This window comes from Aphelocoma coerulescens, chromosome 2 (assembly GCF_041296385.1).
Source record: "Aphelocoma coerulescens isolate FSJ_1873_10779 chromosome 2, UR_Acoe_1.0, whole genome shotgun sequence".
NCBI classification, from domain to species: domain Eukaryota; kingdom Metazoa; phylum Chordata; class Aves; order Passeriformes; family Corvidae; genus Aphelocoma; species Aphelocoma coerulescens.
In genome coordinates this window covers 75,571,455-75,598,374 of record NC_091015.1, presented here as the reverse complement: position 1 = coordinate 75,598,374, position 26,920 = coordinate 75,571,455, and the positions used below count along the sequence as shown (strand labels likewise).

At 41.7% G+C, this 26,920-nt stretch overlaps 3 protein-coding genes across 12 annotated transcripts in view; 2 read left to right on the top strand and 1 right to left on the bottom strand.

Annotated features, from left to right (window-relative positions):
* Window positions 1-2,081: 2,081 nt before the first annotated feature.
* On the bottom strand, window positions 2,082-11,342 carry PAK1IP1 (PAK1 interacting protein 1). 2 transcript variants are annotated; one of them, XM_069008071.1, is made up of 10 exons: window positions 11,161-11,342; window positions 9,626-9,788; window positions 6,919-7,039; window positions 6,754-6,828; window positions 6,055-6,107; window positions 5,480-5,625; window positions 5,292-5,389; window positions 4,477-4,576; window positions 3,154-3,280; window positions 2,082-2,535 (listed from the first exon to the last, which is right to left on the bottom strand). In XM_069008071.1, the coding sequence occupies exons 1-10, from the start codon at window positions 11,221-11,223 to the stop codon at window positions 2,375-2,377; spliced, it is 1,107 nt and encodes a 368-aa protein (XP_068864172.1). In that variant the 5' UTR covers window positions 11,224-11,342; the 3' UTR covers window positions 2,082-2,374. The 2 variants fall into 2 exon arrangements, with proteins under 2 accessions (XP_068864172.1, XP_068864173.1); XM_069008072.1 differs by having other exon boundaries at window positions 2,082-2,529.
* Window positions 10,675-24,108, top strand: LOC138106820 (tRNA selenocysteine 1-associated protein 1-like). Of its 6 annotated transcripts, none has more exons than XM_069008077.1 (9): window positions 10,675-10,949; window positions 12,343-12,508; window positions 13,912-13,992; window positions 15,181-15,314; window positions 15,893-16,024; window positions 16,961-17,080; window positions 19,221-19,416; window positions 20,094-20,139; window positions 20,457-24,108. In XM_069008077.1, exons 3-9 carry the CDS (start codon window positions 13,981-13,983, stop codon window positions 20,591-20,593), a joined length of 777 nt encoding a protein of 258 aa, XP_068864178.1. In that variant the 5' UTR covers window positions 10,675-10,949; window positions 12,343-12,508; window positions 13,912-13,980; the 3' UTR covers window positions 20,594-24,108. The 6 variants fall into 6 exon arrangements, with proteins under 6 accessions (XP_068864178.1, XP_068864177.1, XP_068864179.1 ...); XM_069008076.1 differs by lacking the exon at window positions 10,675-10,949 and adding an exon at window positions 11,413-11,492; XM_069008078.1 differs by lacking the exon at window positions 10,675-10,949 and adding an exon at window positions 11,652-12,010.
* Window positions 24,109-26,474: 2,366 nt separating this feature from the next.
* The window catches only part of NUP153 (nucleoporin 153), a 43,728-nt gene continuing 43,282 nt past the window's right edge, over window positions 26,475-26,920 (top strand). For all 4 annotated transcript variants that reach the window (XM_069008069.1, XM_069008068.1, XM_069008067.1 and 1 more), the window contains exon 1: window positions 26,475-26,725. In XM_069008069.1, the coding sequence (XP_068864170.1) occupies window positions 26,624-26,725 (102 nt within the window). In that variant the 5' untranslated portion in view covers window positions 26,475-26,623. The remainder of the gene's footprint in view (window positions 26,726-26,920) is intronic.

The following is a 26,920-nucleotide window of genomic DNA, read 5'->3' as shown; positions in this document are numbered from 1 at the left end:
TTTCCATTCGAGCTGTGTAATAGCTATGAAGTTCAAGCTTCACTGGCTCTGCTTTGTGATCCAGCACAGGAATTCCCCAAGAGGGGAAACAGGAAAACTGGAAGAAATCCACAGCTACTGGAGCTATTGAACTCACCTGGGGCTCAGCTGAGATGCTGCTCACTGAGCTGTTGTTTCTTGCAGCTATGGCTCCATCTACTCTCCCAGTGTCATGTACACCCACCCCTTCTGACAGGGAGAGCTTTCTCACTGCTGACATCTCCTCTTTCTGCACTGCTGCCTCCCCTCTACCACTCTAAACAGTTCCCTGAAAACTAGAATGGAAAATGCGCTGAAAAGAAAGATGTACACAAAGATACAACAACAAAAACAAACTGCCAAGTACTCAGTAGTAGTAGAGTATTCACTCAAGGTATAAAAAATATGGATTTTCCCCTAAGGACTGTTCTTCTCTGTCTCCAGGTCATAAATTGTTCTGAGTCTCATGAGATGCATAATTCTTTGTTACTACACAGGGAGTTTGGATTTTTACAAATGCCTAATATTTACTTCTAAGTCCAAACTTTAGAACCCAATTTATGTGGAATTTTTGCTTTTTAATTCTTAAAATTATGTGCTGAGTGGATTTTTTTCCTGGTGCTTCTGCAAGCCTGCTTCTGCAATTGTGATGACTGTGTCCATGAGCTCATGTATTTAAAAATTCAAATGATAAAAACTGGTTTAGTAGTAGCAGACATTTTGTCAAGGACATAAGCACTATCAAATAGACATAACACTTTACAAATGAAAACACTGTACACAGTTCCCTTATTTAAGCTTATACTTTTAAAATCTTATATTTACTGTAGAAGCCTTATGAATTAAAAATCTGGTTTGGCACCTTTCTGTCAAGTCAACAAACCATTTGAAGTTGTATATTATTCGCATGTGTTTGTCAACACAAGCATTTAGGGTATCATTAAAATTAGAAGCTGTGTAAGCTCAAACTTAATCCCTTTAATGTTGAATTAAACTGAGCTTGCATAAATCAAATATATGGAATATCCAAACAAGGGGCTCTGATCATTTATCTGAAGTAGGAAAACAGTTACATAAAGTAAATATGGACATCCAAGAGAATACTGCTACTGCCACATGAACAATTCTGTAACAGCACTGAGGATGCTCACTTTGTTTCCGTGTCAGAGCATACAGCTGAACTGGAGTTACATCCTATTTTATATCCCTAAACCAGCCTGCATTCCTGTCTTCAGATTTGGCTCAATCTTTTTTCTGGTTTTCTCTACTTTTTCTCTTGCTACACAAATAAGGAGGAACAGATGAAGTGAATCAGAATAAAACAGAATCCCAATTACTCTTTGAAAACAGAAATACTAATGACTACTCCAGTAGTGCAGAAAACAAAATTAACATGCCTTACACCTTAAAATAAAGAAAGGAAACATTTAGTACAGCTCTTTGACCTTGCTCTCACCAGCTCAACTTTGTTTTTCCCCCTGCATATTTGTAATAAGGCTTAGGATAAACTCCTGTTCCCACTGACTGAGAAGGTCAGGAATTCACTTTTTGTTTAAGTGCAAACAAAACAGATAGGTGACATTTATCAGTGTGGCACACATTTCAAATGTTATATAATTCTTTTTTAACAACATGGCTCAGCTCAAGGACTTGGAAAAAATACAATGGAAAGGGGGAAGAAAAGGTAAAACCTTATTGATATAAACTCTTCCACCTAAAATTATGTATCATATTCCAAACAAAATGTTTCAGTCGTGAACAATGGTGCAAAGACTTTTAAAAAACTTAAATATATTTAAGTATGAACACAGTAAAAAAGCCAAATAGTGTGCTTTTAAAGTCCATATGTAAGTCCACATCAAGAACTAGAAATTACAGTTTTCCCTGAGTGTATGAATGGAATGTGATCATTTTAAGTAATTTTAACATGTTCTTTCTTAGAGTAGGAAAAGAAATGCAGAACAAAGACAGATCATACCTTGAGTCAAATGAACAGTAACAATTTCAACACTGAGAAAGTGTACATGTTTTTAATATGCATTTAAGTGAGACAAAAATGTAACTGAGACAGATGCAGCTGTTTTTATTATTTTAGCTGTCTTTTTCAGAGCCAGTTAAAAAGTGTATGGTATTGTTAATATAAAAATATAAACATTACATATTATGAATTTATTTTTGCTTTGTTCACTTACAGAAAGTTCCCAGAATGATCAGTCAATTTATTAGGGTAAAAACACTAATTGCTTATAAACAACACATCAGGTCAGAGGTATATGTCCTGTTAGGGTTTACATTCTTATAAAAACTAGGGCAACACCAGCATTTACTTTTTATACAGGAGAGAAAGTAGCTGCCTTCATGCCGAGCTATTCTGTTTCTTTTTCTTCTTTTGCACTGGAACTTCCAACTTTTGTTTCCCTGGAATAATTTTTCTCTTTCTTTTTGCCATTTTAACCCGTCCACTAGTCCAAAAATCTTTGTTTCTCCTGGCTGTTGATGATTTTTCATCTTCTGTTTCTGAAAAAAAGCAAGGAATTATTCACACTGACCTTATGTCTGGTCTTTGTAGTCTAAATGACACAGAGACTTATTTGTAGCTCATTTAAAAAAAGGTTATAAATAGCTTTTTATTTTACCGTGGAAAGTGCCATTTATGCTAGTTTTGCCTGTGAAATTAAAATATATAAAGATCAAGTATGTAAACAGATTACAATGCAGGAAAAACAACAGCAGAAAACCCAAACAGATCTGAGCTAGACTTTGTAAGTTTGCTCAGCTACAATGGCCTCAGACCTAATTTCGTTTACAGAAAGACAAGACATGCAGTTCTATCAACTGTTTATTTTCTTATCTGTCTCAAAAGCTTTGCAGTGGCTTCCTCAGTATGTTATTCCATTAAACAGAAACAAAACTTTAATAGAAGTGAAAAGAGGCTTATGTTCTCTTCTCTCCCACAAACCTATGGGCTTGAGACACTATCAGATTGGTAAGTGTACCTGTATCACTTGCCAGTGTCATATCCCCAGTTCTTCAAAATACCAGAATGTTTTCCAATGGATATAGCAGAAACCTCCCACTTGGTGTATTCCATTTCACAGTCACATTAACAATTCAAAACACAAACACTTCTGTTACCTTGAGATGATGTTGCAATTTTATCAGAATTTTCTTTCATTTCTGAAGCTCGGTCAAGCCATACTGCAAGACATGTCAGCCTAGCTTTGGTATTGACTTCACACAGTAAAGATGGCCCATCTTTAATCTGAAGAAAACATAAAAGAGTATTATTTAAACCTTATTTTATTTCTGTTTAAATTTGCTGAAGTATTTGAGGTCAGAAAGCATCTTAGTGCCCACCTTCACTTCATTGATAGGCAACTGTATCACTCAGCTCTTGGAATACAAATATTCTATTACAGATATCATGGGAAAAAGTGTCACAAACACATGTGCAGTGTTAACAGCATCAACCCACTGGAAACTACTGTATTAGAATATTCCACTCCTCAGAGCTGCACAGAGCAGCCCACACAGTGATACAAAACTTTGCCTGCAAGGAAAGGAAATCACATATTTGTCAAAATAAATACAATGTTACACAGAAAGGTAAAGAGTTCCCGATCACTCTGTCAATTCTGTACAAGGGGAACAGAAATGTAAGGTGAAGGGAAAAGAGGGAGATCACTCCTGCACTTACAGGTATAAAAATAATCAGAATGGATGACATTAAAAACATGCAAATTCAGATATGAAGAGTATATAAGTTGAGAAATAATTATTTGAACTATCCAAGATGCTTATCATAAAATATAGTAGATCCTTTGTAACTAGGCAATAAATTATAAAAATCTATTTCTGATTTTAAGAGGAAACATTAAACACAAGAAACTTTAAAAGATAAGACATGATTCCTTGTTGAACTGTGTTACTCAGAACTGTTTGAAAATACAGGAAATACAAGTACCCAGTACATTCATGTATCTGAATTTTTCCAAAGGATAAGTTCCTCCCCCGACATGAACAACCATCTTCCCTCGCCCAAACCATAGACTTTGTGTTTTTAAGAGTAGCAACAGTCATCAACATTACAAAAACTCACAGCAGTCCTGAACTAATTAGATAGTCATAACATACATAACTGATTAGATAGTCATAAGCCTGGCTAGGTCTGATGGGAAGCATGACTTTACATAAAGTGAAGATGAGATCTCATAATATCATCATACTTCATAGTTTGTTTAAAAAAAGAGAACTAAAAGATAAAAAAATATACAAGTGCATAAATATATGTGCTTATACATACATCTCTACTGAACATAACATGGAAGAAGATCAAGATATCCACATTTCAAGTAAAATTTCCTCAGTCATTTATAATTAACTCTTACAACAGAACTGTCTGCAATTTTGGTTCTCTGATACTTTTCTTAAATGGAAGAAGCAGTTTAATACACCAACCTTATCAAGATCCAGATTCCACATTTTAATGTAACCGTCACTGGATGCAGTAACAATAATATGCTGTCCTTCTCTTTCAAAACTATAAATATCTTTTATTCTGTAAAAAGTAATACATTTTTATATTACACTTCAGAACAGTAAGCTGAGAGAAATTAAAGATGAATAGGCAACAGTCTAAAAAATCAGTTTGAACAGAAAACCCCGAAGTGACAGGCAGGACCTTGGAACAGTGATCAGCTTTGAGTTCTGTCATTTATATTGGAAACCTTTGCTACAATGTTTTATATTGGAAACATTTGTTCTTTACAAGGACAGCAGTAACACACTGAAACATTTGCTCAGAACTCTTCAATACTTTAAAGCATATACTGTTAGACACATCAATGACATTACTGCTAATGCTTTTGTGTTTTGATGAATTCAATGCAACATTCGGACAAATATTTGGTATTCAAAAACAGAGAATATGTGATTACACTCCTATTGTTTGAACTGAAAACTGGTTTGTTTTTTTGAAGCATTCTAAAGAGTCAGAGTCAGTAAAGACTGGCTAAACACACACAAACACACACAGAGATTTAGAACAGTAATAGTCTTAATTCTGTACCCTGTTGTTTTTGTAACATGCATGGACAGCACAGTACTTGTGCTCATACTAAAAGCAAACAAGTCTGTTTGGAATTTAGCACATAAATAAATTCACTTTCTATACTAAAACAAAAGCAAAATATGCTGAACATTACAAGCCATTGAACTTCAGAGAGGACTCAGCATTGCCATAAATATTTAAATAGTAAACAAATATAGAATACCTGTTTTCATGAGCTTTGAATTCACACAGGCATTTTTGAGAGTCACAGCTGTAGAACCTAATCATTTCATCATCTCCAGCTATGGCAAGGATAGAGTCCTTGGAATGGGAAAAAAGAAATGCAAGTGTGATTAATTTCATGTGTTTCAAACCAGTTAATTTCCCAATACCTCTCATTTTTATACTTACTGTAATAAATCTAAGTGAAGAAATCCTCTTCTCTGTTGTAATGGTGCCAGTGATTGAAGCTGTGTCAAGTCTGTAGATATCCACTTTGTTTGTTATCACAGTCACATACTTCTCTCCATCAGGGGACCATTTAATTATGTGTGCATCTGTATACATTGATACAGAGAATCTAAAAGTAAGAATCTTTAGAAGCTGCTAGACACTGTTTTCTACCTAGATTTAAGAAAATATTCAGTGAAAAATCAAATAAACTAGAATAAACAGCTATACTCTTAAATGTTTATTTCTGCTTATCAGAATCATGTAAAGAAAAACAAACTAAAACACATTTATTTAAATGTCCTGATCTCAAATTTCAAGGGGGAAAAGTATTTACTTTAGTGGTTCTATGTTTTCCTTTTGCTAAGTGATTATTATTAAGGACATAAGCTTACAAATGCTTGCCTGCATGTGTAAAAAAGACATTATATAAGTGTGCAATTAACTGACTCGATTAATTCAGTCAACTTTTCTTTACATGAAAAATAAAACTATCAAATTCCACTTAATTAGTGGATTTAAACTGATAAACTCACTTTGCTTCAGGTTTTTGATAAAGGCTGATCGTCCTTCAACAAGATTCCAAGTTCTGAAAGACAACAACAGGTTATGTGCATTCTGGTTAAAAACAGCACAGCAAAACTGAGGTACAATCTGCTGACATGAGGCACCCAAAGGAAGCTTTTAAGCCTCTCTATGCATTTTTCTGCTTTCTTAATGTAAGAGAAAATGATGAGTTCATATATATTGCTTGCACACTATAATGTTGAACTTGTGTTATTTATTTTCTAAACCACCATTTGCAATACTGAGCCCAAAGGAGCCAAATAGCAATTTGTGCTGTTGAAAAAGAATTTCATATGTCTAAAACATGTATCTACAGCAACATGGAAACCCTCCAAGTGAAAAATCACACTAAACAAAACCTGGCATTTTTCAAAAGTTTTAAATTGTGTTCCAAAATGCAAACATATTTATACATTTACAAGCGATTGTGAAGAGTCAGAGTTCACATGAAGAAGGTATGAACAGCAGAAACTACTCTTAAGAGACTTTAAAATATTGCTGGCACTTAGAACTTCAAAAGACAACCGATGGATCTTTGAACCATTTGATAACAAATATATTTTATCACCGTTGCATGGCCTAGTCCCAACACAGAATTGTTGCTTATAACACCGATTAACAGTTACTGAATTATGATTCTCAGCATTCCTCCATCAGTTTTGACTCACCTTAATGTTTTATCTGTTCCGACTGACAAAGCTAATTTCCCAGAAGGATGAATAGAAAGAGATGTCACGTGTCCTCTGATAAAAACAAAACATTAGTCACATCTATTATTTACAAGGAAAACAGACATGAAAATGTACATGAATATGAAGATTTAAGAAACTCACTTATGTGCCTTAATGGATTTCAGGCATTCCCATCTCTTTGTGTTCCAGATACAAATGAGTCCATCTTCAGCCCCACTCAGTAGATGTGCAGTACCATAGAACTCCAAACAAGTTATTGTGCCTAGAAATACAATTAACAATGTTGTACACACCGAACAGTTATCACACAAATTAACAGAGAATGTACAACTTAACAGAAAAGCTTCTTCCATCAAGGCATGCCACCTACTACCCTAGCCTTGGGAAAATCTAAATTATTTCCTAAGTATTTCTTCAAAAAACTCTCAAACTTTCTTGCTGTATTCAATAGTCTGATGTGCTCTATCAGCCACCCTTTACCCACACGTCTGAACTCCATCTGGTCTGTTTTCTGACACAGCAGTACTCAAACACTGGCAGAGATGACAGAGAGCTCTTATCAGTGGTAGGAATGCTCCCACATCAAAGCCCTGCTCCTGACACACAGCTGAATTTACTGCACATGCTACTTTCCCATAATCACCAGATTTATCATACGTCAGTTAAAGGCAGCTACCATGTTCAGTGTAACTCCTGGATCTTTTTGGTTAATCAATGCTGAGCTACAAACAGATTTATTTGGACAGCCATTAACTGATGACTGTACCAATGATATAGAAAAAGGGCGCACCCTTAGCAAGTTTGCAGATGATGCCAACCTCTGTAAGTGGTGAGGGACGGGATGCCATCCAAAGGGACTTGGACAAGTCCAAGTAGTAGGCCATGGGAACCTTGAAGTTCCACAAAACACAGTGCAAACTGGTATCAGCACAGGCTGGGGGACAGACAGATTGAGGGCAGCTCTGCCAAGAGGGACTTAGGCTTGCTGATGGATGAGAGGCTGGACATGACCCAGCAATGTGCACTTCCAGCCTGAAAGCCAAACGTGCCCTGGGCTGCATCAAAGGCAGTGTGGGCAGCAGGGCAAGGGAGAGGAATCTGCCCCTCTGCTCTGCTCTGGTGAGACCCCACCTGGAACACTGCATCCAGCTCCAATAGGTCCCCAACATAAGAATGACATGGACCTGTTGAAGCATGTCCAAAGAAGGGCCATAAAGATGACCAGAGAGATGGAATACCTCTCCTGTGAGGAAAGGCTGAAAGAATTGGGATTGTTCAGCTGGGAGAAGGCCACCGGGAGACCTTACTGTGGCCTTCCAATACTTGAAAGGGGCTTATAAGAAAGATAGGGACAAGCTTTTTAGCAGGGCCTGTTATGATAGGACAAGGGGTAATGGTTTTAGATTGTCGCTGTTGCACCAAGAAACGGCCAGAATCACGATATAAGTCCAAGGAGAAAATAGAATTATTTTATTAAATACAAGCTAGGTTATATATCTTTGTACATAAGAGAGCATGATATGATTGGTCGCTTGACCAGCCACCCACTGGAGGGATTGGCTGAGGTTCTCTAACACCCATTCAAAATATTTTCTCTAGTGAACCATAACAAAATCATGCAGGTGCAAGATAGAGTGCGGGCACAAAAATGCTGCTCGCAAGGATTTTCTTGCTATTTTCTAAGTCCGTGAGAGACTTTTCTCTCTCACAGAAGAGGTAGCAGAGTTATGTAAACAACCAAACACCTGTAGCCTTGAGAAGTCTTGTTTATGGTATAGTAGAAAAATATTTTGACAATGGATGTTTTAGGATTTTAGCCAATCACCCCAAGAGGAGTGGCTGATCCTTTGTCCAATTAGACTATGAAGAAAAAAGTCTATAAAAGAGTTTGTAAAATAATTAAATAAATCAATCTTGCTGCACAATTCCTGCCTGCTGGATCTTCTCTCCTCCTCCTCCCTATGGCTGCAGGACACAGTGATATATCCTAGGACAGCGGTAATAATAGAGAGTTAGTTTACAAAACCATCAGCAGCTGTTTCTCAGCTAGCGGTATGAGAAAGAAAACCTTCACAAAATGCAAAGACAGCTGGAAAATTCCTCTGCTCCTACTTTTTAGCATGCACATTAAATTAAAGAGGGTCAGTTAAGATTAGATGTAAGGAAGAAGTGTTTTTACAAGGACGCAGTGATACACTGAAGCAGTTGCCCAGAAAGGTGGTTGATACTCTGTCCTTGGAAACATTCAGGGCCAGATTGGATGGGGCTTTGTGTAACCTGACCTGATTGAAGATGTCCCTGCTCACTCAGTGGGGTTGGACTGGATGACCTTTAAAAGGTGCTTTCCAACCCAAACTATTTTGTGACTCTATCATGTACTTTGCAGTTGTAATTCAGGCAGCACATACAGTGGGAAATGTACCAGGTTAACTCATCTGGCAGCAGCAGCCTGCTCTCACATGCAGACTCTCTCTTTTGTGTGGCTCATGTACACTTGTGACAGGACAAGGACACTGGGAATAACGGTAGCTGGGAGTAGGCATGGTCTTGATAAACTGTCGTGGTAGAAGAAAAATGGCACAAAAGCCATTTGTGGGTCATAACTTCTTAACCAGATAAAACTATAAATAATTGAAATCAGCAGCAATATTTGTTGGCTAATACCAAAATAATTTCTTTTATGCTCAAAAGCTTACCTTGTTTGTATCATCACACCATCCTGGCTGCAACAGCACCACTATTACAGTCTTATTAGAAAAAAAAATCAGTTTTCTTCTTCCAGCAAGGACTGGTTTTTCAGCTACAATTTTTTATCATTAATGTTTTTTACAAAGAAATGCTCCCTTACCATTGTGCTGTAGCAGTGCCCCATGTTCTATCTTCTTTTTCATGTCATAGATTTGGATTGTCTCATCTCTGCTCCCAGTGACCACATATCTGTTATTCACTGCTACTGCTGACAATGAGGCAGAGTGGGCATGATGTGTAAAATCAGGGATGACTGTCCAGGACTGTAAATGAAGCGCAAAACAAACAGGTCTTTCTCAAGCTTACCATAGTAAGCTTCCACTTCATTGTCCTGTAATTTTATTTTTTAAAAGCAAAACCTGAAAAAGTATACGTGTAAAAATCAGAATCACAGAATCAATTAGGTTGGAAAAGACCTCTGAGATCGATCATCATGTCCAAACTATGACTGAACACCACCTTGTCAACCAGACCATGGCACTGAGTGCCACATCAAGTCTTTCCTTAAACACCTCCAGGCACAGTGACTTCACCACCTCCCTGGGCCGCCCATTTCAATGTCTAATCATCCTTTCTGTGAAGAAATTCTTCCTAATGTCCAACCTAAACCTCCCCTGGCACAGCATGAGGCCATGTTACCTTGCCCTGTTGCTTGCTGACTGGGAGAAGAGGCCAACCCTCACCTGGTTTCACCCTCTTTTCAGGCAGCTGTAGAAGGGGGTAAGGTCCACCCTAAGCCTCCTTTTCTCCAGACTAAACACCCCCAGCTCCCTCAGTCACTCCTCATAGGACTTGCGTTCCAGACCCTTCAGCAGTTCCATTGCCTTTCTCTGGACCTGCTCCAGCATCTCAATGTCTTTTTTGAATTGAGGGGCCCAGAACTGAACACAGCACTCGAGGTGTGGCCTCCTCAGTTCTGAGTACAGGGGGAGGAATTATATCTAGATATAAGCATAACAGGATCTTATTGAGTTAATGTGTTGTTAGGAGATTAGTCAAAAGGATTTAATCGTGCAAACCTCCCCTTGTAATCAGTGCTGTGCTTAGACGAAGCTGTCTGTGAAAAAGTGTCTGCACAGAGATAAATCCCAAGGGCAAGAGAGGAGGATTCTCTCGTTTTCCATCACGGCAGGAGACAAGACACGCCTTCCACCTGGCCCCAGCCCCCAGACCACGTTCTATCCATCCCCCGCGCAGCTCTCTCCATCCTCAGCGCCGCGTCGGGAGGAGCGACCTCGCACCGCAGCCCCGCACACCCACGTGGCTGCCCGCAGCCCAGAGGCTCCGCAGCTCCCGGGAGCCCTTCGGGACAGCGAGGGGGCCGAGCCTGGCGGCAGGAGCTGCGGGAGAGGCCGCCCCGCCCCCGCAACGCGCTTTAAGAACCCCGGCGGCGCCCGGAACCGCGGCTACGGGCGGGCGAGACGGTGAGTGCCGGGACGCGCTGGGCATTTCCCTCACACGCTTCCATGGAGGTGTTCAAGGCCGGGCTGGATGGGGCTCTGAACACGCTGGTCTCGTGTAAGGTGTCCCTGCCCATGGAAGGGGGTTGGAACTATATGGCCTCTAAGCTCCCTTCCAACCCAAACCGCTCTGTGATTCTATGCTTCTTCGCTCCCTTCCCCCCGTTCCCGTTACCTGGTCGGGCCGCGTGGCGAACCCCAGCAGCACCTGCTCGTAGCACCCCGCCACCAGCTCCATCCGCCACCGCACGGCGCCGCCCCGGGGCTCCTGCCGGCTTTTCCGCCCGTCCGCCGCGCTGCCTGCGCCGCTCCGCGCTGGCCCCGCGTGTGGCGTCTGGCAGCGCCCGTTCCCTGCGGGTGAGGAGAATCCTGTGGGAGCCGCCGCGGAGCGGGGAGCGCCGGAGGGAGCGGCGAGGGGTCAGGCTGCGCGCGGGGCAGCCCGCGCAGGGGGGGCCTCGTGGGGCGGAAGCGGCGCTGGCGGTGATGGCGGCGGGGCGGACGAGAGGCGTTAGTGCCGGGATCGCGAGGGGGGGGGAGGGGGGGAGCGGTGGCCGGGATCGGGGCCTGCCAGCGGGGAAAAGGGGCGCGAACCGATATATTGGGAGAGGGGCGGGGTGGGATAGGCTGGGGTGTTCGGGCCTTTCCCTTCCCGCGGGGCCCCCGCCTCCCTCAGGGCACGCGGGGCGGGGAGGCCCCGGCGGCGCTTGGGCCGAGGCCCCAGGGAACCAGCCCCAGGCCCCGCCGGCTTTTATTGCTATTTCGTCGGGTCCTTTTATATTTTTTTACTACTTAATTTTTTTCTCGCGTAGTACAATAAGCGGGAAGCGCGGCCCCGGCGCCAGTGTGGCTGCTTGCGGAGGGCCGCGGCCGGGCGGGGCGCACTTGTGGTCGGGCTCTTCCGTCGTGCCGAGTGGCTCGGTTAAAGAAATGCGTCACGGCTCGGGCCTGGGCTCGGCCAGGGTCACCGCGCCGGCCCCAAGAACTCTAGGAGACTCCCTCATCCCGGTGCCCTGACCCAGCGCCTCGTGTGAGCGAAATTAGTGCTGAAGGGGAAGGGGGGTTGCTCGCTGCCTGGGTGAGCGGTGTTTGCACGGCCGATTCAGGCCGTGAACAGCTTTGCCCACCTTTTTGTCCGTGTAAACGAAATAATGCAAAAAACGTGGAATAAAATTAAAAGGTGCTATGATGTGTGTGTAATCCAATTAAGGATGTGTTTGAATTCTGGGGGTTGAAGCTGCCCCATTGCTTTAAATGAAAAGCTAGCTGTGACTATAGATACAGTTAACTCAAATGTAAAACAATGTATTATCTTAATACATGCTGGTTTAATTGCTTTTAAAATGTTTTTGTTTTGTAGTGAAAAGGTCAAGATCGGACAGGGAGGCAAACGAAACCAGTTTTGCATAAAAGTCGGTGATAACTGACCTAGAAGCAGTTGCATCAGTTGCCTCCTGACAGCCTGTTGCAGAAGAGTGCTCTGTCGTGCGTGCCATCTTCCCTTAGGTCTGCACGAGGGAGAAGTGGTAAGTTTCAAAGAAGTTACTGTGAATTCAAAAATCAGTATTGCAGTGTTGAAAGCATGGAAGAGTTTATGGTTCCTTTTGTTAAAAACAAATGTTAGAGGAACGTTGTTATGTGGATGTTTGTATTATTATTGACAACTTTTAACAGGAAAAAGTTGCTGCTGATAATTTTTATAATGAATACAATTTCTTTCAGTAAGCTCATTCTCAGTTTAGCATATGCTAACCTTACAAGTGTATGCCTGTATTTTAAGGGCTTGTTTGTACTTGGCTCTTTTCTTGGCTTCAGAATGGCTGTGGGGATGAAGTCCATAGCTACGCTGAATAGCACTATGCATGGATGCTCTAATTATGGTTTATGGCTATCCTGTGTCAAGTTAGTGTAATCCACTTCAGAAGTAGTGCTCTGAACTGCTTGTTCTGCAGGCAAGCCTTTAAGGTAGTGTAGATGCTCTGCGTTTATTGCATTATGTGGCTGTGGATTTGATCAGCCAAGATGTAAAACATTACGTAAATTCTTGCATAGAAATGGGAATTAGAACTTCAGCAATCAAGTATCTGCATAGAAGGAGTAACACCAGATATAAAAAATCAGTAGTGGTGAAGGAACACTTGCGTGTGAAAGTAAATGCAGAATATTTTGCAAATCAAACTGGTTTTTGCACTGATTTATATTTGTTGGATGACTAGGGGAAAAAGCCTAAAGAAAGGCTATCAGAATCAACAAAGATATGTACCTCTTCTGGAAAGTGTGTCCACTGGTTTAGTGATGGCAGTAAAAGGTTATTTGCTGTTGCTAACTTGATGGTAATGAGTGAAATGTGTATGGAAAAGGCAAGAGAGGGAGGAGAAAAGGTGCAGAGAAAGATCATGTTTGCTTGTACTGTGCCTTCATCCTGCTTTTATTTCTCCTATTTTTTAGCACAGAGGAAGTACCACTGCTTGTTTTCAGCTGCATAGTTTGTGGTACAAGTAAATTTAAATTTGGCTAAAAGGGGAAGAAGCCAGGGGGATTGTACAAAACATACTGAAGCATGTATCTTTTGCCTTGTTTTTAACTATTTTAGAATCTTCTGAATTACTGGATTATTATATGTAGGTATTTCAGAATTAAGGGTAAAGTATAGGAGACTTAAAAGATCTCTAAAATTTTCTAGTGCTTTGAATGGTGGGGACTTTGTTGTCTGTTACAGTTTAGGACAGTGAAGATGACATCTAATCATAATCCCATTGGCCATATATCCTTTTTATTTCCATTGTTTTAGCAGTGACAAGTCAGAACTTAATTTCTAAAGCTCTGAATTAATAACATTAGAGCATATGGTGGGGTGAACATATTTGGAAGTGATTAATCTTGAGGATAAAATCCTTCATCTTCTTTTTCTCCCCCACATTTTTTTCAGCTGAAGAAGTGCAATAAACTGAACCTGTGCAGTCATACTGTTTGAGAAAGAGAGAAGACAGTTTGAACCATGGCAAGCCAGGTAAGATGATTTAGTCAGAAATACAGGCTTGCAGTGCCTAAATGGATTCCAGAACCATACTCAGAATTCCTAATAAATGTGAAGCTGAAATAGCTAGCTTGCTCTGAGTTCGGTGCTCTTTTAGTCCTATGATTGTTCCGGCAATGCAATTGCTGGCTGTCCTCAGGACACTTAATTGTGTCAACTCAAGCAGGTTGGGGGTTATTGCATTAAGCTTTGCAGTTTGCATTATTTGAGCGTGAGTTCTTCTGAAGGACCTTGCGCATAACATTCTGTATAAGGTACATGTGGAGATCTTATAGAGGAAGAACATTAAAGCCTGCGTAAGTAAATGCTGTGGAACATCATTCTTATTTTTGGAAGACCTTGTTCTTCAGAATCTTAAGTGAAGGAGGCAACCTGTGTTAATATGGCTGTTTCCCCTCCTCTTTTGTGTAGTTGCCCCACTCACTTCCTTTTTGAACTGTGGTTTTTGGGGTTTTAGGGGTTTTTTAGGTTTTTTTTTCTTTTTTCTTTTTTTTTTTTGTTCCCAAGAGGCACTTTTTATGCCTCTTTCTTCCTGGCCTTGCGTCTGGGTTCGAGTTTTCCCTCAGCCAAGCTAGTGCCTGTTTCTGGTCTGCTTTCTCCTTACGTTCCATTAATTGGCCTCTTGTCATTGTTCCTGGCCTGGGAGAGTGACTCACTGCTGGGTATTGAGGAGAGGTATCTCACAGAAGAAGAATTCCTAGGTGAGGGGAGATAGGGACAGTGGACATGCCCTCTAGGCAAGAGTGACAATTTTCCTGCCTCTTCATCACTCAGATTGTGCTGCGGCAGGGTTTTTTGCATCCTGGAGCTCAAGTGGAACACAGTCCAGTCCTGAAGCTAATTAACATTTAGGATTGGCCAGCATCAAAGGGCTATCTGGTTTTTCCCTAATTCCCAGAGGAAGCTGTCAATCCTTTAGCCAGCTTGACAAGTCAGGGGAATATGGCTGTTCATACAATCCTTTGGCTCTGTTATTTTTGCCAGGCGTTTTCCCCAGAGGCTGCTTTCCCTCATGGGAGGCGGAGGGAGAAATGGGACCCCAGGCTTCTTTCAAGGGCAAGGTGAATATGGGGAAATCACCTGTGGTGATGGGGAGTGGGAGGGAGGAATGTAAATGAGGCTAAATACTATAAAGGCGATTTTTTTTTTTTCTCCCTACAGGACTTGATGGCAAAAAAAAGAGAATGTCTCCAGGCCTACAGTTGGTGGAGAACACCACAGAAGAAACGGAAGAAAAAGAACAAAATAAAACCAGGAAGAATAGAGTTTGTCCCTAGTAGTACTAACACAACCAGGTAAAGACCTTTAGAAAGGAGAAACTCTGACCCCTTACCTGTTTAAATTGCTAATGACTAGTGAGTGCCATAAATTATTTTAAAAATCCTGAAATGGCACAACTGGTGCCTATACACTAAGTATTGCTTATGGAATTTTATTGCCACTTGAACAATGAAGATTTTTTTTCCTGGTTTCTGTCTCATAATTGCTTGAGATGTGGTGTCAAAATAGTCTTAGCTCTTTTGAATTATGGCTGTAACTTAATATTTTTTCTTGGTATTTTTGAGTGCCCTGCCCTTCAGACAACAAATGAGACCTTTTAAAACCGACTTTTAAAAAGATTCTTTAATAAGTTTGGGTCTTTGTTCAAATGCTTGCAAAAGTGGTAGAATGGACTCAGAAATTGAGAACTTGCTGGAGTGGTGGCACTGTGGTTCTGTATGCTGCTCAGCAGAGTTTTGCAGTTAATGCTCTCTTCATATTTAGTCTCCTTATTTGTCCAGTAATAACTACTTGCTTGTATGTTAGGTACTTTAATACTGAAATGAACTGTGTTATTCTTGAATTTAACGATGGTTCTCTTACCTTTTTAAAGACCGGATTATTCGATATTTGTTGGGGAGCTGACTCCAGAAGTAGATGATTTTCAGCTCTATGACTATTTCCTAAAGAGGTACCCCTCATGTATTGACTGCAAAATAGCAACAGACCTGTTGGGATATTCCAGGTAATGCCTGTGAAAATGTGTTTATGCTGACAGTATGTTTGTTGCTCTAAGTAAAACATAGGAACTAGCATTTGAACTGGTTTTGAATTCTCTTCAGAGTCAGGAAGACAGATTAGTCTCTGGCATTTTTTAACAGCATAGATCCTTGAGGTTCTAAAACTTTATGGTTAGTTCTAGCAGTTAATGTGATTTAAGTTAATGTGTTAAGCTTCAGTTTAGCTGAATGTATATCTGCATGAAAGCAGTTAGATGGTGGGAGAAGGGAGAGCTCTGTGTGGACATCTGTGCTGCTGTGCTTACCTACAGCAGTACATCCTCTTAGTGATCTGCAGTACTGAGGACAAAATAATTCCCTTTTTACATGTGGAAGAAAAGTGTAAGGCCTAGCAAATCTTAGGGGGTTGGGAGATGGAACTTCTAATATTAGTAAATAAAGCTTAGTAGAAGTTACACTGGCCAGGCAGTGAGTGAAGCAGGGATGGGTGAGTTTGCTGTTCAGAAAACACTGTCTGTAATGGACTAATTCCAGAAACTTAAAAAAAAAAAAAAAAAAGAAAAGGAAATCTGAGACAGCAAATTTTAAAAGAATGCTAGAGCTGTAGAGCAGTAGGAATGGGTTAATACTGATAATTAACTGCTGTAAGTGCAGAAATATGGAATCTTGTTACTTACACAGATAGCAGTTAACATGTATTGTTTTGCTGGCTTTCAGCAAGTTGTGTTTTAATGCTATGAACAAAGCTCTTTGCTTCTGGCCCAAGTTTTTAATTTTGTGAAAGCATCTTCTGTGCATGTGCACATGCCAGAGGGGTTGCTTAGGTAGTAGAAGCTATAGTAGCTACTATTTTCTGGTTTTGTGAAGACAGAAGTTGAATTCATTAGCTTTATAACTGTTATGAATACTAGAATTTGTTTTCTCCCTTTTGAAAATTGTAGAGGGTATGCCTTTGTCAGATTTGGTGAGCAAGGTGATCAGATGAGGGCACTGCAAGACTGCCAGAATGCACCAGGTCTGGGGGGAAAACGAATCCGGCTGAGCATAGGAATTTCTAAAAGGTAACAAATGAGTTGTGCATTGATACATTCTAAATTATCACATTGGTAATTCTAAATAATCGGGTTCTTCTAGCTCTGCCTTTGTAAAGACTGTGGCCCTTGCTATAATGGCTGTACACTATGCAAAACCGAACATATGTTTTGACTGCCTGGATTCATCAACCTCTTTAAAGATTGCTGAGGAAATACAACTCTTATGTCTAGCCAGACTGTATAACTTGGGCTTAGCTGCTGTTGTGACCAGCCTTAATGCTTACAGTAGTGAAGCTGAATGCGTTTGTAAGTATTTCATGTTTGAGCCTGAAGAAGGTAGAAGGGACAAGAAGTGTTTGTTTTTATGCTAGGAAGCTTTTCTTCTAGGCCTTTCCCCTTGGTTTAGACAAGGTAGCACATTGTTGGTTTTAAAGTAGGCTGGCAGAGGAAGGGTATCTTTAGTGGAAAAACACAGAATCTGGAGGGGAAGAATCCAAAGGAGATGTTACTTGAACGGTTTGTTTAGAATACTACTCTTTGCTTCTCAAGTGATTGAGGCAGCAGGAAATTTTAAAATTGATTGGGTTTGAGAGGGTTTTTTTTTCTGCCAGCTCAGTTTTCTGTCAGTTGTTGAAGACAATCTAGTTTAGAGACTTGATACCAAATTTGATAAACTTTGATCCAGAATACAGACAAAAATAGAACTTTTTATAAAACAATTTCAGTATATATTCATGAGGTTAGCTTGTGTGTTCTGTTAAAAGGCTAAAAATAACAGCTCCTGCTTCTCTTTCGTGGATAATTTTGCCAATGTTGCCACACTGCTTTGGAACAGAAATGCTCTTACCCAAGAGAGCACTGTCCAGATTTGCTTTGACTAACTTGGTTTGAAAATGAGGTTCCAAAGAAAGTTTTCCTCACTTCTGCTATCCAGAAGAATGTCAGCAGTATTTTTAGATTTTCCTTTCTACAGAGATGGATATGGGAGAGAAGTTGGAAGCAGAAGACTGAGACATTATGAAATAATTTGTTTACTACAATAGTAAGACAATAAAATACCTATTTCTTAGAATGTATGTGTAGCTTCACAATAATGAAGCAAAAATGTAATGTGGGCATTGAAATACACACCACTAATCTATACCTGTTTCTGAATGGCTGAGTACTATGCTCTCACAGGATCCAAATATCCAGCCATCTGAGTAGTTTGTCATTAAGTCACTTACACTGGAAACAATTTCTGAGCTCTTTCAGTTTGTGTTCTTGGCAAAAAGCCCCAGTCTGAATTTTCTGTAGCAAAGTGGTGATAGAGACCTTGGACACTACAAACACAGGAGGTCTGCTTGTATGTTGTATGTATGTAATCCGTGAGGAAATTCCTAAGCATAGGAGATTTCTTGGAATGTGCAGCTGATTTATCCCAATCTTTTTCATGTAGCATATCTCTATTTTAGTATAGGCTATTCTTGTTCAGTGATACTTGTCATTAGCCACCTTGAAGTTGTCCCTGGGAGAAATCTGCTCAGGAGAGGAAAAGCAGTGAAAACTAATCACCTGGCCCTTTGGTCTTAAGAACTAATGAGTTTTGTAATTTTTCTGCTGCTTTGGCTTCGTTCTGGATAGTGACAGTGCTGACTTCACCTGACAGCTATGCTTTGGCAACTGTTCATGGACCAAAAATTGAGAAAGTGAAGGTAGACATGGTAAATTGACAGGCAGTGTCAGATGCTCCTCTGAAACAGATAATCAGCCTTTACCCCTTGTTTCTGAAAATAATAAGATTTAATATTAACAAAACAAAAGATGGAAGGGCTAATTAAATGTTTTTAAAGCATCTTTTAAAACACCAGTGCTTGGTAAAGGTCTTTGATCTTGATAAATCATTTTTATCAGCAGCTTGCTTATACAGATACCAAAAGTACTCAAACTGAATACAGATACATTTATCTTTAGTTCATTCACAGAAATAATTACTCCTGGCATTGGTGAAGGTGAGAGAATTTGCTTCTGTATAAACATGAGGTATTGTGCTGTGATTTAAAACTTAGGCAACTATTTAGAAAAGCTTCCTTGTATATTTGGAAGTGTAAAATTGTTTAACTTCAACATGGGGTTTATAGTTTTTTGTTCTCAAACTCTTAACTGTGTATAACTTCTCATGTTTCAGACTGAAAGCAGAATTCCAGCGGTACCAGTCATACAACTATAATGATTATTATCAAGATTATCAGAACTACTATTCACAGTGGAATTATGATCCTTATGCTGACTACAACTACAGCTCCTATACTCCCTATGATAGCATGCAAGCTGTTGGAGACTGCTCTTTAGGAGATGCTGTTATGGCTCCAGCTGTTTTTGAGGTAAAAATAAAACAGTTAATTAAAAAAAAACAAACAAATAGCAAGTTGTGTGGGTTGTGTAAATCAGAGCAGAAAAGTCCTAAAGCTGAAATCATGCAGTCGGATAAGTGTGAAGGTTATATTCAGCATTTTGGATTTAAGTGCTTTAGTGCATCTGTAGAATTAGATATTTATACAGTAATATTTGTTCATGTATATCAAATAACAGTTCTGACAGCAGAATTTTGTAGTCTTTCTCTCATCTTGTTCTTCTGATGTGCTTTGATTTAAGCAAAATAAAGAATTGTAAGATGATCATATCTAGGTCAGCAAGTTGATCAATTACAACTTCCAGAAGTGCCTTCCAAGCAGAACTATACTATGGTTTTCTTAAAAAAACCCCAGCCAAACAACAAAAAAACCCACCAAAACAAACAAAAAAAAGCCACACCCCAAAAAAACCCAAACAACAAAAAAACCCTACCTAAACAAACTAACAAACCAAACAAAAACAAAAACCCTAAAACAAAACCATTAAAAAGCAACAAACATCCCACAAAAAACACTTCCCCAACAAAACATCACCTGCTCCTGCTTATTTTATAGTTGTGGGAGGAGGGGATGATTTGGGAGCATAAAATTATTTTGTATTTGTGATGCTTTCTGAAACTGACTGTGATTGAACACTTTTTTTTTAGGAAGCTTCAGCTATGACTGAAATCAATGATGACCTAATAACTGAAGGTAATGATAATTCTATCACTGCAGCTTGAATTTAGCCATGCTTCTGCCCTTTAACAGTACAAGCTAGTGACTACTGGATAAAGAATGGGTTATGGAAATACCAGTATAGTCCTAGCATTTGTATACACTAATTCCAAAAGAAACTGGACTTGTTAGCTTTGTTAAAATTGGCAAATAAACATCTTACTAGATGTATTATTAAGTCTATTAAATCATTAAATTTACCTGAAGTACACTTTGTTAGGCATTTTCTTCAGGTTTTTATGTGCAAACCTCCCGAGTTCTGACACTTGTACTTACCAGGCTTTTATTTTCAGATCCGCAGCTGTACTTGGATGTTGATGAAATGAACAGACAATTTATGGAGACAAGTGAAGAACTCTATGATGCCCTCATGAATTGTCACTGGCAACCTCTGGATACGGTCACTTCTGACATCCCCTCTGCTATTTAAGTGTCTTATATAGCATGACCGTTAAGACCAAGGTGCTAAAATTACATTTCTTCTACATTACTCTAGATCATAAGTTTTAAAGCACAATGATAGGTTGGGGTTTTTTTGCTATGCTTTTGGCAGTTTCTGTAATCTTTCTTTGTTTTGTTTTATTCATCACTTGGAGCATCTTGAAATCATGTAAATATTCTAGAAATGTAAAGAGTTCAGTGGGGTCTAAAGATAGACTTGCCTGTGTAAATAAAATTTTGTTTCTGCAAACTGGCCAGCAAGGGATTTTACTTACAGATGCAAAACACCTTCTCTTCTGGCTTGTGGAATTTAGCTGGAGGCAGTAGGGGTATTTCACTTGTCTTTGGTATGGGCATCAGCACTAGCAAGAACTAGCTCTCACATACTTCCAAGATATCTTGGCAATCTCTTACAAGCTCCTAACATGCTTTATCTGCACAGTTTTAACATACAGAAGGGCAAACTTTGACATGCCATAGCTGCAAACATTCCAAAGACTAAGGATGATACCTACTGATAGTTTTATTTTTGCCCTTCTTGTTAGTCTTCTCAACTGATGCTTTACAGCAAGAAACTGTTGTAATATAATACATATTCTTATACATAAAAATCCTTGGAGAAAACCCTGTGATTTAAAGGAGGAAGAAAAACCTATCTGGAATTAAAGTATCCCAGTATACTCTTCAACTAACTTGCACCCTATCCTAAACATCTGTTATTTGTTCAGTCTCCATGCTCAGATGTTTCATAGTGATGAGGTTTATAACATTTTAGTAGGATGACAGTTTCCAGTATTCAAGTCAAAAGTGGTTAGGGGAGATGGCAATGAAGAAAGCTACGCTTTGATAGCAACTTCTGAGTGGCTTTCCTCTAAACTGTTCTTATCTGAAAGCGTATAAAATATTTTCCAGTCATAGGGACAGCTTAAGCTCCTGTTACTATTTACTGTGCACAATAAAATAAATTCAGGCTGGAAACAAGAATACTTTTTGAAGAGAAAAAGGTAGAAATTGTCATATAGCTAATACATGTGAAAGCTACTAAAGCTACTTGAGGCACTTTGGTACTGCCATGTGTGTTTTGGGGGCAGTCTAAACCATAATTGCTAGGATGGCAGATAGGAGTAAGTTCTTTTTTTTTCCTTTAATGACTTAATTACATTAAAGTGGTGGTCATACCTATATGCTGTTCTTAAATGTGAAACTAATACTGCATTGCAGAGTGATGACTTGGCAGAGCAGGTCCCTTCTACCTGCTCACCAGAATCTCTTCTTTTCACAGTTTAATTTCAGCTAGGATTTTTTTTTTGTGGAGTCCTATCCATGAAATACAGATATTCTGAACTAGAAAGGTCTTTTGGTGTGCTATAGGAACTTCATTTTCCTGGATTTTGTGCACTGCATATGTAGAAGGAGAGAAAACAAAATCCCCTCATTTAGGCAGGGAATTACTCTCACAGTCTTAGCAACTTTCTCTGCTTTGGAGAGAACTAGTTGCAAAGTGGCTGAAAACTGAGATTTTGTAGGTGAATGTTTCCTTGGTGGGAACTGGTCAGTCTTCAGAAGGTGATAGTAGGGAGATTATTAATGGGAATGTGACAGAAAATGGACTAAATGAAGCAAAGAGAATCTGGATGGGAAAGGGAATTAGTTGTGTGCCTGTATAGAATTGTTTCAGGGGATTGCTGAAGGGAGGAAACTCAAGATAGTAGATGCAGGCCCCTTGAATTTGGATGTGGGGGTGTTAAACTTTCAAAACCATGCTGGATTTGATTTCACTTCAGTTGTGGTGCACAGCTGTGATGCCTGAGCTTGGTAGTACAAAGCAGTTGCTAGGCAAAGGATTTTGTATCTAGCAAGCATCATCACAAGATGCAAGATTATAACCCAGGCACAGACCTGGAAGCTTCCTGCTTTGAAGTGCATATCCTGCTTTGCATAGCATTACCTAACACCATACTTAAGCTGCAGCAAGTAATTTGTGGAAACCTTTTACTGTGTTATTAGATGCTAAGGGTGTGTATTGGCTTGATAAAAATACTATGGAGTATCTGCTGATTTTTGCCTTTTGGGAGGTTGATCCATGTGTGAACTATGTAATGAGGAGCCCATGTAGCTGTGTGATTTCACTTAGATCAGCACTGTATTACCCAGCACATAAACCTCAGAGTGTGTAGTTGTCATATATATCCAGATTTTGCGTGTTAGCAAGGTCTCCACACTCTGCATTAGACACTGTTTTCAGACATGCATGCACCTTCTGTTCTGGCCTGTAAAGTACCTGTATAGTGAAAAGTACCTGTATAGTGAAAATACTGTTTATGTAATGCAGTTAAAGAGGTTGGTTGGGCCATTAGTTCTGCAAACCTGAGAAATGTTGGGGAATATATTTTCTTCCAGTCAGCATAGAAGAAAAGTGAGGTGAAGAAGGGAGTCTGCTGATTGCAGCCTGTGTGATACGGTTTTAAATAGCTCTCTGACTTTGTTTTCTGTCTCCTGAGCCTTTCTAGTCTATCCTGCTTTCCAGTTGGGAGTGCATATATGGGATCAAAGATACTGTGTGCAGTGCACATTCTTTACTGTAAAGACACACTGAAAAAACTTTGGTGTAAGCACAAATTTGGGAAAAAGTGAGTGCATCAGAACTGCTGGCATTCATTGCTGAGACATTTAACTGAGGAAACTTCCCAGCACTGGTCCAACTACCACCTGCATTAGCGAGCTTACACAAAGACCTGAACATGTACATCATACAGATGCCTGCTCTCAGTTCTACAGAGAGCTGATTGCAGTAGAAACATGAAAAAAAAAGTATTGGGAGCAATGTTTTCAACACCATGCTATTTCTCTGTCTGGTTGTGTTTTGTCTGTTTTACCCAGATGAAATGTTGTGGGGTTTTTTAAAGTCTGATGAAGGGGTTTTTTTGAAGAATACCTAGTGTTGGTTTTAGAAACTCTTCATTGTACCTAGCTGTGATAGATAGTGCCTTTACCTAAAACCCACTAATTTCTTGAAGAAGAGTAATGTTTTTGTTTTCCACTTCTCTGAACAGAAAAGCTTTAGTACCATGGTTTGAGGGGCTAATGATCCTGCAGTCAGTGAACAGGGAGAAAGAAACAGGCTAAAAAATGGTGAAGACTGAAAAGGGTTCAAAAAGGTTAAATGGTACTTAAGCCGTGAATGTTTCTTTTTGCAGGGATGCTCTTGGACCAACAGCTTCTTTCTAGCGCTACCTCAAAGTAACTTGCAGATATAACTCACAGGGAAGATTGATCAAATGGTGATGATCACTATCATTCTGCTGGAGATATATATATATTTGCCTTTTGTTTCGTCTCATTTTTAATGACATTTATTTAACTTCAGTGACTCATGTCAATAGATGTTGTTTGACTACATCAACAAGTATTTCTGAGTCATGAGTTTCATTAAAGGCATGTCCACCATATGGAAATTGTTCTAAATAAGTAAAATAAGTAAATAAAGCAGCACTTGAATTTACAGAGCAAGTGTAGTGTAGCTGCATTTGACACATATGTGGAAGAGAAAATCTTGTTTACAGCTTACCTTAATATTCTTAGCATGCATAAAGAGGGAAGCTTGTTTTAAAATTGTCCAGCTCCTACATGACCAGCACAGGAGTGATTTTAGTCAGTTCCCCACACAGGTACCATTTTAGAAGCCAGCATTTTTACTACTGCCCGTCTGTTACCAACGGGCACAGTTTACATCCCTGTGTAAATCGAGCTCTTCCCATAATGGAAACACATTATGCTACCCTCCCTTTCCTTCCCCTAAGTTGAAAGCTAGCATGCTAATTGATTCCTGGACAAAATGAGTTACAAATCCAGGCTGAAATACTGGTTTTTGTGTTTTGATAATTACATTGACGTAGATCTTGATGTGCACAGTGTAGAAGCAGACCATCATCCTAAAATTAGTCAGCAGCTGTAGCCCACCAGCCATTTACACAAGATTAGGTGGTTCTTGCAGGTGAATTCAAACATACATGTTCCAGGATAGGGATCATCTATCACTGCAAATCATCCCACTGCATGTAAAATTGTATTTACAATTGTGGGGCAGGAGAATAAGAGTGTAGTTTATGAGGAGAAATACCTGGAAAGTAATTCCACCCTGCTGGGAATTGGGTAATGTTTATCTAATGTAGATAATGAAAATGGGACAAAGGAATTGAGGAGTTACGTAGGAGAGCTGGGAAGACACCAATGAGGTTCAAAAAAAGCCAGTATGAAGCAGAGATAGAGCAGCACAACATTCCCCAGTAACATTTCTTCTAAAAGCTGTTCCTCCTCTGCAGCTGCTGCCTGTTCACATTTCTGCATACTTTAAGAATCACCCTTGTTTTTTGACTCCCCCATAATTCACCCCCCACACCTCTCCCAGTTCCACACACTCTTAATTCAGGTGTGTGCTGGGATGAATGCTTTTATTTTTGGTGGAAGGGATGCATGGTGCATCACGGCTCTGTTTGGAGTGACATTTTTATTGACTTGTTCGTAGGGAAGGTGCTTGTGATTTTCTGCACTGCTCTGCTCTGTCGTTCCCGGGGCAAGTCGATGCTAAAAATAAAATGTGAAACCATAGATTTTCCTCAACTTTACTTTCAGTAGAATAAAAAACCACATTTTAATGCATTTTAACTTTGTAATATGAATGCACTCTTCCTCATGTTTTGAGGAAGTAAAAGCTGTGTTGAAGCTATTCCCCCCTACCTCTTTTCCATATGCCAACACTGAGCGATGAAAAACCCGCATCTTGCTGTTTCTCTTGGCTTACACAAACCCAGTCGCTAGTGGCATCCTGGGGAAACACCACCGACCTCCCGGTGCCGTTTTTCCTGCCGCGTTCTCCACGCTGCTCCTCATCAGGGACAAGGGAACAACACTGCCCCCCCCCCCCCCCGCCGCTGTCCCCTAGGGGAGGTTCAGCGTGGGTAAGTTGTGTCCCCGGGGCAGAGTGTCAGAAGGACGGAGCCGGGCTCTGTTCGGTGGTGCCAAGCAGCAGGTCAAGAGGCAACGGGCAGTTCTGCACAGGAAATCGCTCCTAAATACGAGGGAAAAATCTTTACTGTGCGAGTGGAACAGGCTGCCCAGAGAGGCTGTGGAGTCTCCCTCACTGGAGAAATAAAGGAACTGTGGATACAATCCTGTGCCATGTGCTCTGGGGCGACACTTCTTGAGCGGGAATGTTGGACCAGATGACTCACTGTGGTCCCTTTCAACCTGACCCAGGCCGTGAAACGCCGCGGAAAGAGGAGAGAAGGCGGTGCAGTCACCCGCGACGGGAGCCCGGCACAAGCCTCCGCTCTTAGCCCTCAAGGCGTCCCTGAGCTGCGCGCGGGGGTGGCCATTTTCCCCTCCACATCCCTTTGCGGGTCGCGGCAGATCCCGGCGAGCGCTTTTCCCGCGCAGCCCGCCCGGCCCGGCCCGGCCCCTCCCGCTTCCCTTGGGGCGGGGGCGGTGCGCGCGCGGGGGCTGCCGGGCCATCCGCCCGGCGCCGCTTGTGTGACGCGCCCGCGCGGGCTGGTGACGCGCGCGCGGCCCGGGGCGGCCGGCGTGTGGTTGGTCGGCGGGGCAGGGGGGTGCGGCGGCGGCGGCGGCTCGGGCCGCGGGCGGGCGGGCGGGCGGACAGTGCGCGGGGCCCCGCCGCCGGGCGGGAGAGCGCGAGCGAGGAGCGGCAGGCGGGAGGGATCGCGGAGGGAACGCGGGGAAGGGAGAGACGCGTGACAGGGAGAGACGCGCGAGCGCGCGCGCGCGCAGCAGGGGCGGGGCGGAGGCCGCGGGGGAGCCCCCCGCGCGCGCACCAGAGGCCGCGCGCGGCGCGTGGCGGGCGGGAGCGGCGCGGGGGGAGAGAGGCCGGGCCGGGCCGGGCCGGGCCGGGCGCGTCCCCGCGGGGACGGTGACAGTGACAGCGCTGCCGGGCCGCGGCGGAGCACAGCGGCCGCACCAGGACGAGGGGGAGGAGGCCGCCGGCGGCGGCGGGCCGGATCACATCATGGCCTCGGGTGGCAGCGGTGGCGGCGGCGGCGGTAAGATCCGGACCCGACGGCACCACCTGGGAGCCGCGAAGCCGCCCTACGCGAGGGGCAAGCAGCAGGTGAGGTCGCGGGTCAGCCCCGTGAACCCCTTCCTTTCCCCCGGCTCTACCCTCAGCGGCGGGAGGAGGCGCCCCGGAGGCCCGACCCGGCGGAGCCGCCTCTTCCCTCCGCCACCCTCCACCCCCCTCCCCCCCACCCCCCCCATCTCCACGCAGTCCCACGTGCGCGGCTTCGGGCCGGGGTTTCCCGGTGGA